The sequence below is a fragment of the Centroberyx gerrardi genome, chromosome 8 (genome assembly GCF_048128805.1).
Source record: "Centroberyx gerrardi isolate f3 chromosome 8, fCenGer3.hap1.cur.20231027, whole genome shotgun sequence".
NCBI lineage: Eukaryota > Metazoa > Chordata > Actinopteri > Beryciformes > Berycidae > Centroberyx > Centroberyx gerrardi.
The window spans coordinates 31,030,543-31,043,229 of record NC_136004.1 but is presented as its reverse complement, the minus strand read 5'-3'; the positions used below and the strand labels follow the sequence as shown (position 1 = coordinate 31,043,229).

General features: G+C 44.3%; 1 protein-coding gene across 1 annotated transcript in view; it reads left to right on the top strand.

The window, feature by feature from the left end:
- Positions 1 to 12,687, top strand: part of fras1 (Fraser extracellular matrix complex subunit 1) — a 265,678-nt gene that overhangs the window by 162,883 nt on the left and 90,108 nt on the right. The window contains exons 27-28 of the mRNA XM_071923837.2: positions 2,662 to 2,746; positions 11,779 to 12,102. Of these exons, the coding sequence (XP_071779938.2) occupies positions 2,662 to 2,746; positions 11,779 to 12,102 (409 nt within the window). The remainder of the gene's footprint in view (positions 1 to 2,661; positions 2,747 to 11,778; positions 12,103 to 12,687) is intronic.

Here is a 12,687-nt window from a genome sequence, read left to right as displayed (position 1 = left end):
CAATGTGTCCTACAGTCCTGTCCAAATGCTCTTGAGCAAGACAACCTACGGTAAATCGCTGTGGATTAAAGGATAAATTTGGTTGTATATCATTTGTCTCTTCATCCCTGTAGTTCTTGGACCCACAGACAATACAGCCTCCAGAGTCAGCTGTCAGTTGAAACAGCTTTGTTGCCTCTTGCTGCAACAATGAGTCCAAACTGTTTGTCAAAATATCTCCAGAAAAGCCGTTTGTGGCTCCACAGGAGAGTCGAGAGGAAACACGACTCAGAACTATTTTTCTCTGCCGCAGCACAGAGCGCTGTGGGGTGAAAGGCGGTTCCTGGAGGAGTGATCTAGCTCTGGACGGTCGGGTCAGATCGTAAACAGTAGAGTTCGGTAGAAGACGATCCGCCGAGTGGAAACGGTCGGTGCCGCCGCTTTCCGGGCCGCGGAGAGAAATACTTCGGTCGCTCTCCGTATCATTTTCACAAGCAGCTTTTTTGCAGATATTTTGACAAACAGTTTGGACTCATTGTTGCAGCAAGAGGCAGCGCTGCTTCAACTGACAGCTGACTGGAGACGATACTGTCTGTGGGTCCAAGAGCTACAGGGATGAAGAGACTCATTATATATAGGTCCAAAACCGCCGAACATATCCTTTAAGAGTGGCAGCTACAGTGTAATTGTGAAATGGGACGGGTCGGTGAGGAAGCAGACACATTTGTGAGCGAGCGAGAAAGATTGACCAAACTCATTTAATTCTTCAAAAGGTCATTTTTTGCAGTCATTATTGCTGTGTAAATTGCTTCAGCAGCAGGTGTCAAATGTCATACCAGTGACACGCTCTGAATTTTGTGTCTGGAGTGGCGTACTTTGTTCCTGAGACGGTCTGTCAGACAGTACACACACACACACACACACACACACACACGGATCAAAAGCCCCTCCACTTTTTTCTCCAGCCTTCATTAAAAAAATCCACTCATCTATAATGAATCCAACAAATATACCAGTCACATTTACAACCTGCGCATAAAAATAAGATTTAGAAGCACCATAGCATTCTTTTTCCCGAGAATATATTCCTTATGTTACTTTAATAAGCTGTCCAATGCATCTTTAATGGGCTGCAATTGTTCCAGCAGTAACAAATGCGGAAAGCTATGACAAATTTAGCGTTTGTTGCCAGAAATTGTAATTCAGAAAGAGTTTTATTGTTTTTGAAAGGAGCTGTAAGAGAGTGTTACACCAGAGATGAATTTCAAAGTTAAGATGAGGATGAACAGCAGGCTGGCGATGCCGGTTAGAGACGCCGGACATCTGGAATGTCACAGATGGTTTGATGCCTGCTGTGAAATGCCCTGGAGCAAGGCAGCAAACCCCCAGTCACACCACTGGAGCTGCTTGAGTTCAGCAGGAGAAGACTGAGGCTGTACTGGGAAATGTGAGGAATGTGAATGTGAAGCAGGACGGAGCTGGAAGAAGGCTTACTTACTGTCAACTTTCCCTGGTTAAATAAATGTGCTATGTGTAGCATTTTCAATCAATCAATCAATCAATCAATCAATCAATCTTTATTTACATAGCACCTTTCATGCAAGATTGCAATAGAAAGTGCTTCACAAAATAATTAGATAAATACATACAACACAATAATGGAAATCAGAATGATATATTAATAGTAATAATAATAATAAAAAATAAAATAAGATAAAGCTAAAAATAGATAAACATTTTATTAAAAGTAATGCATAAGTTTAACTGAGAGACCGATGCATCACAGTAAAATGGGAAGATTAAAACAAAGCGCATTACGTAAAAGCTAGGTAAAACTAAATCAAGGCCAGATGAGCTATGATTGTAATAACACATTAATATGTAAAAGAATGTGTTATGTAACACCAATAAACCACCACCACAAGCAACGGGGCTTATGGGAAATGTAGTCTTAATGTGGAGAAACACTAGCACTAACAATATCACTGGTGTGAGAGAGAGGAGACCAATCAGCTCCACCATGCTCTCATTTGTTTACAGTCATTAGACCGAGGTATTGCAATTAATTTGACAATGATATATTGGTATTTAAAAAGGCTACATGTAGCACCTTTAAAAATACTTGACATGGTTTAGTTAGTAGCTTCCTTCATTCATTACCAAACCTGCAGACTCTCAACCTGCTCATCTGCTCCTCTGCCGCAATTGGCCGAGTCTCAGCCTCGGCCCCAGGGAGTTGTGGGTAATAAGCCTTATCTTTGATGATGCTGAGGCGGCACGGTGAGAAGAGATTGGTGAAGTGTGTCTGTGTGTGTGTGTGTGTGTGTGTGTGTGTGTGTGGGTGGGTGGGTGGGTGGGTTTTGGGAAGGGGGTTGCTGTCCTCCACTGAGGCGATTAGGCCTAATGACTACACACCAGGCTAGCCTCACTGGACTCATTTTCCCAGAAACCCCCAGGGCTACCTGAGGCTGTTTTTGGGTCATGCTCACCTGCAGTGAGTGAGAGATAGAGAGAGAGAGGGAGAGAGAGACAGAGAGAGAGAGAGCACTGCAGTGAACTCTAACCTCGCTCGTCCAAGGCATTTGGGGGTCTATTTTGAGGTATTTTGAAGCTTTCTTTCTTTCTTTCTTTCTTTCTTTCTTTTCTCTAACGTGTGTGTGTGTGTGTGTGTGTGTGTTACAGGAGTGGTCAGTTCACCTTGCGTGTCGCCGACCCCCAGCTCTTCTCTCAGCCAGAGACGGTTCATGTTCAGGCCGTGTCCATGCAGGTACTGTATACACACACACACACACACACACACACACTTTTTTCAACTAATGTTAGCATGCGACTACTAGCCACTAACACTAGCCTGCCCTCTACTAGATATGTTTAGTCTAGTGTGCAAATCAGTTGTGTTTACAACAGTTGTAGCTGTTGTGGTGTGGCTGTAGATCATTCAGTAACGTTCTCAGTAAAAGTGAATAGTGTGATAAGGTGGATTTGGTTACTGTGACACAGTAAACTGTCTTGTCTTTAGCCCTAGTCTCTACTCCAAAACACTCTGAGTTGTAGCTTGAGAAGAGTCAGCTCAGTTAACCTGAACAAACTGTTAGCTAGCTAACTAGCCAGCAAACACACTGATGTTAATGTGAACATGCTAACGCTAGCCGCTACTAGAGACGTTAGCTAGTGTGCTAATCAGATGTGTTAACAACAAGACAGTGATGTTAGCTGACCAGATACTATGGTTAGCTAGCTAACAAGCTGACATTATCTAAACACTAAATCAATCAGATGGATCAGTGATGAAATGATCAGTTCAGTCAGAAACAGACAGAAATTAACCGTCTGTTCAGTTCTGCTGAGACGGACAAGTTGTACGTTTAGAAACACAACCAGCTGTTCACAGAGCTGAGGACCTCCAATATGGCCGCCAGGGAGTGTGTTACATCCATAGACTGTAAAAAAAGATGGATGTAGTGAGTGACGTCACCCATAGGTTTCTGAAGGGCCATTTTGAAGTCAAAAGTTGGGGTTCACGAGCGCCGCCATGTTGACATTTTTTGGAGCCGGAGCAGCCGGGGGTTTCCCGCAGCAGCGTAGCGCCGCCTGCTATTGGTCCGTGATCGGCGACCTGCGTGATCACTGGACAGGCGACCTGTCAATCCCTGTCAAAACTACCCCGGGTTATAACCGCTATATCCCGTTAATGACGCAATTATTTTGAAAATCGCCATATGGACACACATTAGAAGAAGTGAAATGAGCTACTGAGACCAGAATCTCTTGTCTCTTAAAAAATGTATTGACTTTGTATTTTGAGTGAGAAGTTGGGTTGTGGTCCCATTGACTTGCATGGAGTCGGGCGGTTTGAAGTCTTTTTGGAGCCGGCCTCTAGCGGACGTTAGAGAAACTGCAGCTTTCAGCCACTTCCTTATTGGCTTCAAAATTCACCCGTGGTTTTGGCCGGTTAGTTACATCACCTGAAAACCCCTCTATACAATCCAGCCAAACAGTCATCAAATTCAGGGACATACATGATATAAAGCAATAACTAACATCATGGAAATGCGAGATATCATTCCTTTAAAATCACAGAGGAAGACAAGAATCATCCAGGTGTGTCTGGTGAATCTGACGGTTCATTTTTAACAGTGTAGACGATTCTCATTTTGCTGCATCATCCCTGCTAATCTGCATTCTCCCCCGTTTTGATGCCCCGTCCGCACGGTGTGAAGCCGGGCCGTGATTGGCCGGTGTCGGGGTGACAGCGGGCCGTGATTGGTGTAGAGCTGACCGCCGGCTGTGGCACAGATATGGAAAATAATCAGGAAACAGGGATTAAGGGCTTCTTTTGGAGATTTGGCGATGGGTTAGTGTGTGTGACAGCTGTGTTACTGTGTTCCGTGTGTGTGTGTGTGTGTGTGTGTAGGTGTGTGTGTCTGAGATAAAGAGAGACTGACAAGGAAAGAGACAAAGTGAGAGACTGTTCAGAAAGCGTGACAGAAATTCGAGAGTGCATAACGAATTCAACAAATGATACAATTACCTTGCTGGAAAATGCTTCATTTTCGTGGTTTTCTACGCATTTAACTCTCTGTCTTCTGAAGAGAGACGGGAGAAAAACAAAAAAACAAAACCCACAGTGACAGACGGAGAGTGAGACAGAGAGAGACAGATGGACAGAGATGCTGAAGCAGATAAGACACACACACGCCGAGAAAACCACGAATTCAATTATGTTCCATGTCTTAAAATAAAGATCGTCTGTCGCTGCCAGATCTGTATCATTCATCCTCTGCCATGAAGCTTGGACTTCAGAGACTAACACACGTATGTTTCTGGATAAGAAAGTAGCTTCAGTTTAGTTGGGTTGATTTGCATGAGAGATAAAAAAAAAAAGAAGAGAAGAAGAGGAATACAAACCGAGCAGGTGAGACTTCTTTCTTTTCCCCCTGAAGGGCTTATAAAACCCTCTCACCCTCAAAGAGAAAGAGATTAAAAAGCATCAAGATGACAAACAAACAGTATAATAACAATAATCATAAAAAATTGCTTTTCGCGTTTTGTGCGTGCCATATGTTTTGTCGGCGCTCGGCGTGCGGCGGGAGCGGTTTTTGCTTTTAGAGGCCTCTGTGGTGACGGAGCCGCTTTATAGACCTGCGTGTCTGCTTTCTTAATTTTCCGCCGGCCCAGAGTAAATTAGTCCTGGAGACTCGGTGCTGCAGAGTGCTGCGTGCAGATGGTGATTGAGTGGAGCTATTTGGGCGTGTTGTGCTCTTTTTAGGGGGGGGGGGGGTGAGGAGGGGTGGGGGTGGGGGGCATGATTGCACCATCACTTGATTAGCTCAACTTTCTCAGTGAATGAGCAGAAGCAGCTGAGGAGGAGAGAGGCGGCGTGATTCATCCACAAAACTCTCGACCTCAGTGGATGGGAGCTTCGTCTGTCTGTCTGTCTGGGTGACTGACTGCCGGTCGGCCTTATCTGCAGTCTACAGGTTTCCATCCCAGTAGCTGATCTCACTCATCTGTTTAGCACAGCTTCACCCTATAGAGGAAACTGTGAAATCAGCTGCTGTAGAGTTTGGTTGGAATGAAAACCTGCAGAGTCTTGGCCTATAGTGATGAGGCGATATATCGAAATTCAATATATCGCAATATAAAACAGCGACAATTCATATGGAGGGTCAAGAACATGAATGGTGATATTAGCTGCATTTTATTCTGCTGTAGTAATCACAGATGAGACGCTTGACCATCAGTTTCACAAGCTCTCCATCCAAATTATATTATCGTCACTTTGTAACGACATTTTTAAATTGTTGTTTACATTCTAGCAGCCGATGGCATCGCTAGAAAGATTTGTGTCTCAGAAATAAACAGAATTCTGCACAGTCAGACTTTTATTTATCACATCGTATCGTGGTTGTATCGAATCATGAACCTCATGTCGCGTATCGAATCGTATCGTGAGATAAACAGATCTTTGGCACATGGTTGAGAACCAGTGACCTGCAGGTGAGAGAAGTGAGTTCAGACTTGTTGCTCGTTCAAATCCCACACCGACTGGGAAAGTCGAGTGGAGACAGATTTCATTTGGTTTCACAAGATTTCGAGAGAAGAAAATCATTCAGTTGAAAGAAATTCTTGGCAAAGGAGAAATGTTCACTAACAGGAATGTAGACAAATTTGCGCACAAGATTTGAGAGAAATAAAAATGATCATTTAGTTTATTTTAGCTCATGAAACATGGGACCAAAACTATACTGTACATGTTGCATTTATATTTTTGTTCAGTATATTTATAGATGGAGATAGAAAAAAAACGTGTGGATTCATGTGAATTTACAGACAAGAAACAGTGCAAGCAAGATTAATCCGGAGCACAGGAATGTGAAAAGTGGTGTGGAACAGTATCAGTATGAAGCAGGCTGGTGCTGAAAAAGACCATGTGTGCTTCAACCTTCCCTGTACTAACTAAAAATTGAAAAAAAAAGAAAAAGAAAGAAAGTGTGGATTGGAACGGGCAGCAGATCCCCAGCGGGCGTCTCAGACTGTAACAGCCTCAGGATGAAAGATCTGAGCTGCAGATAGCCTTTCCCCTCCTGACAGGACCGGGAAAGTTTTTAGAGTCCAGTCTGTGCTGATGGCATTTTCACAGTGGTGGTCTGACACACACACACACACACACACACACACACACACACACACACACACACACAGCACATACTGCTTTTTGTACATCTTCATCTTAAAGTGGTAATCCACAATTTCTATTTTTTATTTAGTCTCCATCTCTGTCCCTCAGCCTCACTGTGGTGTTTCTGCACTGCTCTTCCCACAGATCACCTGTCAATCAAACAGTGTGGGCGGAGCTTGGATTTTCTGTTGCTGCAGTTTGAGTTTCTCTCTTCTCTGTCTGTTCAGCCATGGTGGCTATCACTGCTCATGCTAACTACCCAGTTCTTCTTCTACTGTTTATTCCAGACAAACCGGGAACGTAAAATGCATCACTGGATTTTAGAGCAGACAGTGGAAAAGATTTATGAACTGGATATAGGTTGGATCACTATTATATTATAGCAATTGGTAATAGAGAGTAGAAAAACAGACATTTATTTAGACGAAAATGTTGTGGATTATTACTTTAATGCATCATCCTCCACTCACTTTTGACCATATCTGTGGGTCTAGGTAAACAGCAATACAAGATATGTGTTGTGATTGCTTGACACCCACACACACACACACACACACACACACACACACACACACACACACACACACACACAGAGAAGAGGGGAGCTGCAGATGAAAGGCACCGCTACAAACCAAGAGGATTACAGCCAGACAGGGGGGTGAAATTGACTCGGGGACCCCTTCCTCTCGCTCCGCCTCGCTCCTGAGCGTCCGGAGCGAAGCAGCAGAGAAACAACACAAAACAAAACAAAGAGCAAACCAAAACCCCCAGGAAGCAGCGCAAAAAGCTTTTCCATCTCCTTGAAGCGCTGTAGAGCGCCGCGGGCCCCGTGGGTGCCGAGAGCTCTCTCACCCTAATATGAACCTCACCCCTCCCTCACCCGCGAGGCCCAGGAAGAACGGTCCGCCTCGCCCGCCCGCCCGCGTGTGTGTTCCTCTGTTTGTGTTTGTTTTCGTGTGCCTCGAGGGGGGGATTTCGCAGGTTGCCTTTAGCTTAACTACATCTTAGTGAGCTAGCATGTCTTAGCACGATTTAGCAGCGGCACCCACCCACCGTCAGCCGCCGCCAACACACCCAGCACCTTTTGTTTTCCTCCTGCGAGGCGCAGCAGTGGAGGAGCAGGACTTGTGCGGGCGCCTGTCTCTCGGAGATAATTCCTCTGGGGTCGAAAAGTTTGCCACCGAGCGATCCCCGGCAGAACCGAAAGGGCAACAACAACATCCTCCCTCCGTGTTTCTGTGTTTTCTGCTTTCTATCAGCTTCAGCCAGAGGTCACACTGGCTCGACGACACGGAGGGGGAGTTGTGTGTGTGTGTGTGTGTGTGTGTGTGTGTGTGTGTGTGTTGTATGACTTTTAGCAAGTCATCGCTCTCTCTGGAGCCAGCTTGTTTCTGAGCATCCCCCTCGCTCAGGAGAGTTGGAGCAGAGCCAGCGGCTGCAGCGGTGCGTCAGTCAGAGAGCCGGAGCGGGCCGGCGCTCGGCGGCTGACAGCCGGCGTGATTTAGGGTCGGCGGCGGAGAGAAGCGGCTCCGGGGGGACGGGTCGTGTGTCTCTACCCGCACCCGCCGACGCCGCTTACAAATGTTTTGGTAGAGGAGTCGTATTAAAATGAATTGCAGCAATCTGAGTCGACGGCGGTGTGTTGGCCTGCAGCCTGACTCTTTGTCTTTCTTTGTCTTTCTGGGTGTCACACACTCAAACACACACACACTCAAACACACACACACACACTCAAACACACACACACACAAACACACACTTTCTATCCTTACGAGGACCTTTCATTGATTACATTCCCCTAACCAGGTTCCCATGGGCCTGAAAATCCTTGACGGTTTATGGATTTGAAAGAAATAAAGTAAGGCCTTCATCAACACTTCTCATCCCGAGGAGAACCCTGTGGAGATTACATCGATACAGCAGCAGTTTGAAAATGAAAGATTTCACCAGGATTTCTTCACTTTCTTGGCTCTATGTTGTCTAATTCTGACTGATGTCATGTCTTACCGCCAAACAGGCCAGTTTTGAGTCCTTGAATTTCACCTAACAAACATCCCGTAGTCATCCTGAGAGAGAGTCGTCCTAAGAATGGGAAGTTATGAAAAAATATTTTGTCTCAAAAAGTATGGACGAAGACCAAAAACGCTGACAAAGTTTGGAAAACATCTGGAAACTCGGCATCACTGTGCACAGTGTTTTCCTCTGGGACAGACCGTGTATATTCAGATTGATAATATTGTCAGCCTGTATAGTCAGATGTATAAAACAATGAATGATAGTTATGCATTGCCTAAAAATTGAGGCCTTAAAAAGTATGGATTTTAAAATGTAAAATGTGTGGGAACCCTGCTAATAATGCCTATACCAGCCCCTAAAAGTGAGGATCGGCCACAATGATCCCACTTTGCAAAAACCTCCACACTTTAAAGGTCTAATCCTCAAACTGGTTCTTACAAGGATAGAAGTACAAACACAAACACACACACACACACACACACACACAGAGCGCTGTGTAAAGTCGTGCCCTTGCTCTCAATAGGAGGTCTCCCGCTCTCCTAAAATGACTTTGTAAGCGAGATAAAGCTGGTCTGGCCCTGGTGAGGCTTCAGGTGCGGCTGAGCGCGGCTTCATGAGGCGCCCGGCTTAACCTCGCCCTCCTCTTCCTCTTCATCTCCCTCGGCGGCGGGAGACCGCAGCCCCCGCGCCCCGACCCTCTGGGAGAATATTTATCATCTGACAATTTGGGAGGCTTTGCAAGATCGCTTTGTCCTCTCGCTGTGTTCGCTAGCAGCCGCAAAATGTTGAATTTTGGCTCTTTATCCTAAAAATGACGGGTTATTTTAAGACGCTGTGGAAGAAAACTCAGGAGGAGAGAGAGGCTGTTTGACAGATTTATTCAATCTGCAGGTTGGGTGCCAAGGAACTCAAAATCTAGATGATTACACAGAGTTTTATGGTGTTGAATATTCATGATTATGTTAATACAGATAGAATATAATAAAGCTGTTGGTCAAAACGTATACAGCCGTATGGACAAGACTGAACAACCAATGATAATTATAGTTTGTCAATGTTTCTATGAGATTTGGGCATTTGCACATTCCAAGTTGTTACTTAGTTTATTCTTATAATGGTGAAGCAGATTCGGTATTCTGGAGTTTTAGGCACTTAAGGTGTAGATATGGGTCAAAGGTCACATGAAGTGAGCTTATAGGAACGTTGCTTATTATAGGTACTTTTCTATTTCTTCCTCAACAAAGGGAGCCACTTTCCACCAAGGATCAGTGATATCCGGGTTCATAGTCCGTGAACTGGTTTTGAAAGGGTTCACGAGGAACCTCCTGGGATTCTCTGTGGTGGCACACTGAAGAACCCCTGAAGGTTCCTGAGAGCACCCCCCCCCCCCCCCCCCCCACTCAGCTGTGAAAGTGTTGTTGTGAATCCCCCTCCGCTCTTCTGTTTGCTCTGAATTCCCTGTCTGTCGTTGAGGCAAAAAAATGTATTTGACCTGCAGCCAGATTCCTCTGTCATCCCCGATTCAGCTCTCCGTCTATTTTGGTTCTTTTCTGATAAACAGGCGCAAGATGAAGAGCTAATGAAGTTTTCAGCTGGCAGTCGTTTGCTATCTAAAACCCTGTCACTTTAATGCTGCTGCACCCAAACCTCTTACCCAGTTTCACCACAGCAGTACCCAAACTCTGTCTATCTATCTATCTATCTATCTATCTATCTATCTATCTACCTACCTACCTACCTACCTTCCTCCCTCCCTTCCTTCCTTCCTTCCTTTCTTCTTTGCATCCTTCTTTCCTTTCCCGTCTTCTTACCAAATTTCAACACAGCAGTTATAGGCTACTATTGGAAAACCGCCACACACAGAGAAATACTGAGAACAGAGATAATCTTCTGCACAAAGCAAATTGTATTTTTAATTAAATTGTCCACTTTTCTTACACAGCCTTCATCAGTGTCACACACCATGTATGGACCGACTCGACAATTTAATTTAAAAAAATCTTTGTGCAGAAGCTGCTTTCCACTCTCACCACAGCCGTCATAAAAGTTTCATCTTCTATCTGTCTTTCTGTCTGGATCTATATTCCAGTGAAAGCTTCTATCTATCTTTCTATTTTGAATTATATTCCAGTGAAAGCTTCTATGTATCTATCTATCTATCTGAATCTGTATTCCTAGAAAGCTTCTATCTTTTTATCTGTCTTTGTATCTTTCTATCTGAATCTATATTCCAATGAAAGCTCCTATCTATCTTTCTATTTTGAATCTGCATTCCAGTGAAAGCTTCTATTATCTTTCTATCTGAATCTATATTCCAGTGAAAGCTTCTGTTATCTTTCTATCTGAATCTATATTCCAGTGAAAGTATATTCCAGTGAATCTATATACCAGTGAGAGTTTATTCCAGTAAATCTATATTCCAGTGAAAGTTTATTCCAGTGAATCTATATTCCGGTGAAAGTATATTCCAGTGAATCTATATTCCGGTGAAAGTATATTCTAAAAAAAGTATATCTATATTCTGGTAAAAGTTTATTCCAGTGAATCTATATTCCAGTGAGAGTTTATTCCAGTAAATCTATATTCCAGTGAAAGTTTATTCCAGTGAATCTATATTCCGGTGAAAGTATATTCCAGTGAATCTATATTCCGGTGAAAGTTTATTCCAGTGAATCTATATTCCAGTGAAAGTATATTCCAGTGAATCTATATTCCGGTGAAAGTTTATTCCAGTGAATCTATATTCCGGTGAAAGTATATTCCAGTGAATCTATATTCCGGTGAAAGTTTATTCCAGTGAATCTATATTCCAGTGAAAGTATATTCCAGTGAATCTATATTCCAGTGAAAGTTTATTCCAGTGAATCTATATTCCAGTGAAAGTTTATTCCAGTGAATCTATATTCCAGTGAAAGTTTATTCCAGTGAATCTATATTCCAGTGAAAGTTTATTCCAGTGAATCTATATTCCAGTGAAAGTTTATTCCAGTGAATCTATATTCCAGTGAAAGTTTATTCCAGTGAATCTATATTCCAGTGAAAGTTTATTCCAGTGAATCTCACCCTCATCTTTTCCCTCTGTCTCTTCTCTGTGTTTCCAGCCTCCGAGGGTCGTGGCGCTCGCTCCGCTGCAGGTGGAGGGTCCGGGCGCCGCGGCGACCGTCACCAAGTCGGTGCTGCAGGTGGACGACCCCGACAACCCGGCCGACGTCCTGGTCATGGTCCTGGAGCCGCCCCGCCGCGGCCGGCTGACCCGTCTCCACGGCGACCGGGCTCTGGGCCAGTTCAAGCTGGAGGAGCTGTCGCGGGAGCAGGTGCAGTACGTCCACGACGGCTCGCAGGGGGGCGAGGACGGGGCGGTGCTGCAGGTCAACGACGGACACAGCTACCGGAACGTTCTGCTGCAAGTCCGCATCGCTCAGAAGGTAGGATGGAGGGAGAGGGATGATGGGTAATTCAAGTCTGATAATCAATATACTGTATATAGCTGTAACCGTCTCCTTCCTGCTTTTATTATGCTTTTACCCTGCATTAGCGCTGGATGCAGTGTAGCTGTTGTAAAAGTCCAGCTTCATGCTTTTATCCTGCATCTGTCCTACATTAATACTGCAGCAAGTTATTTGTTTAATGTAATGCAACAGGATCAAATTAGCATATTGTAACACAAAGCCTTAATGTCTCTTGACCAACTAGCTTCTAGACTGTTCCTTGTCATTTCGGATGGTCAAGAACAAGAAGAGAGCAAAGCTTGATTTTTTTCCAAACATTTCCTCTTGTGGGTGGAGCCAAAGTGCAGCACTGGTGGAACTTCTACAGCAGCTTCACCTTAGGCTTTCACTTAGAACACAGCGTCTCACCAAGAAGAAATAAACAGACAGTAGATGCTGCAAGGGTCAAAACATATTTCAAAAAATTAAACATACATAACAAATGTTTATTTAAGACACTCTGCTGTTACTGGCTCTATTAAAAAATGATTCCTCCTCGAAAGAGGAAGTCCTGCATCAATA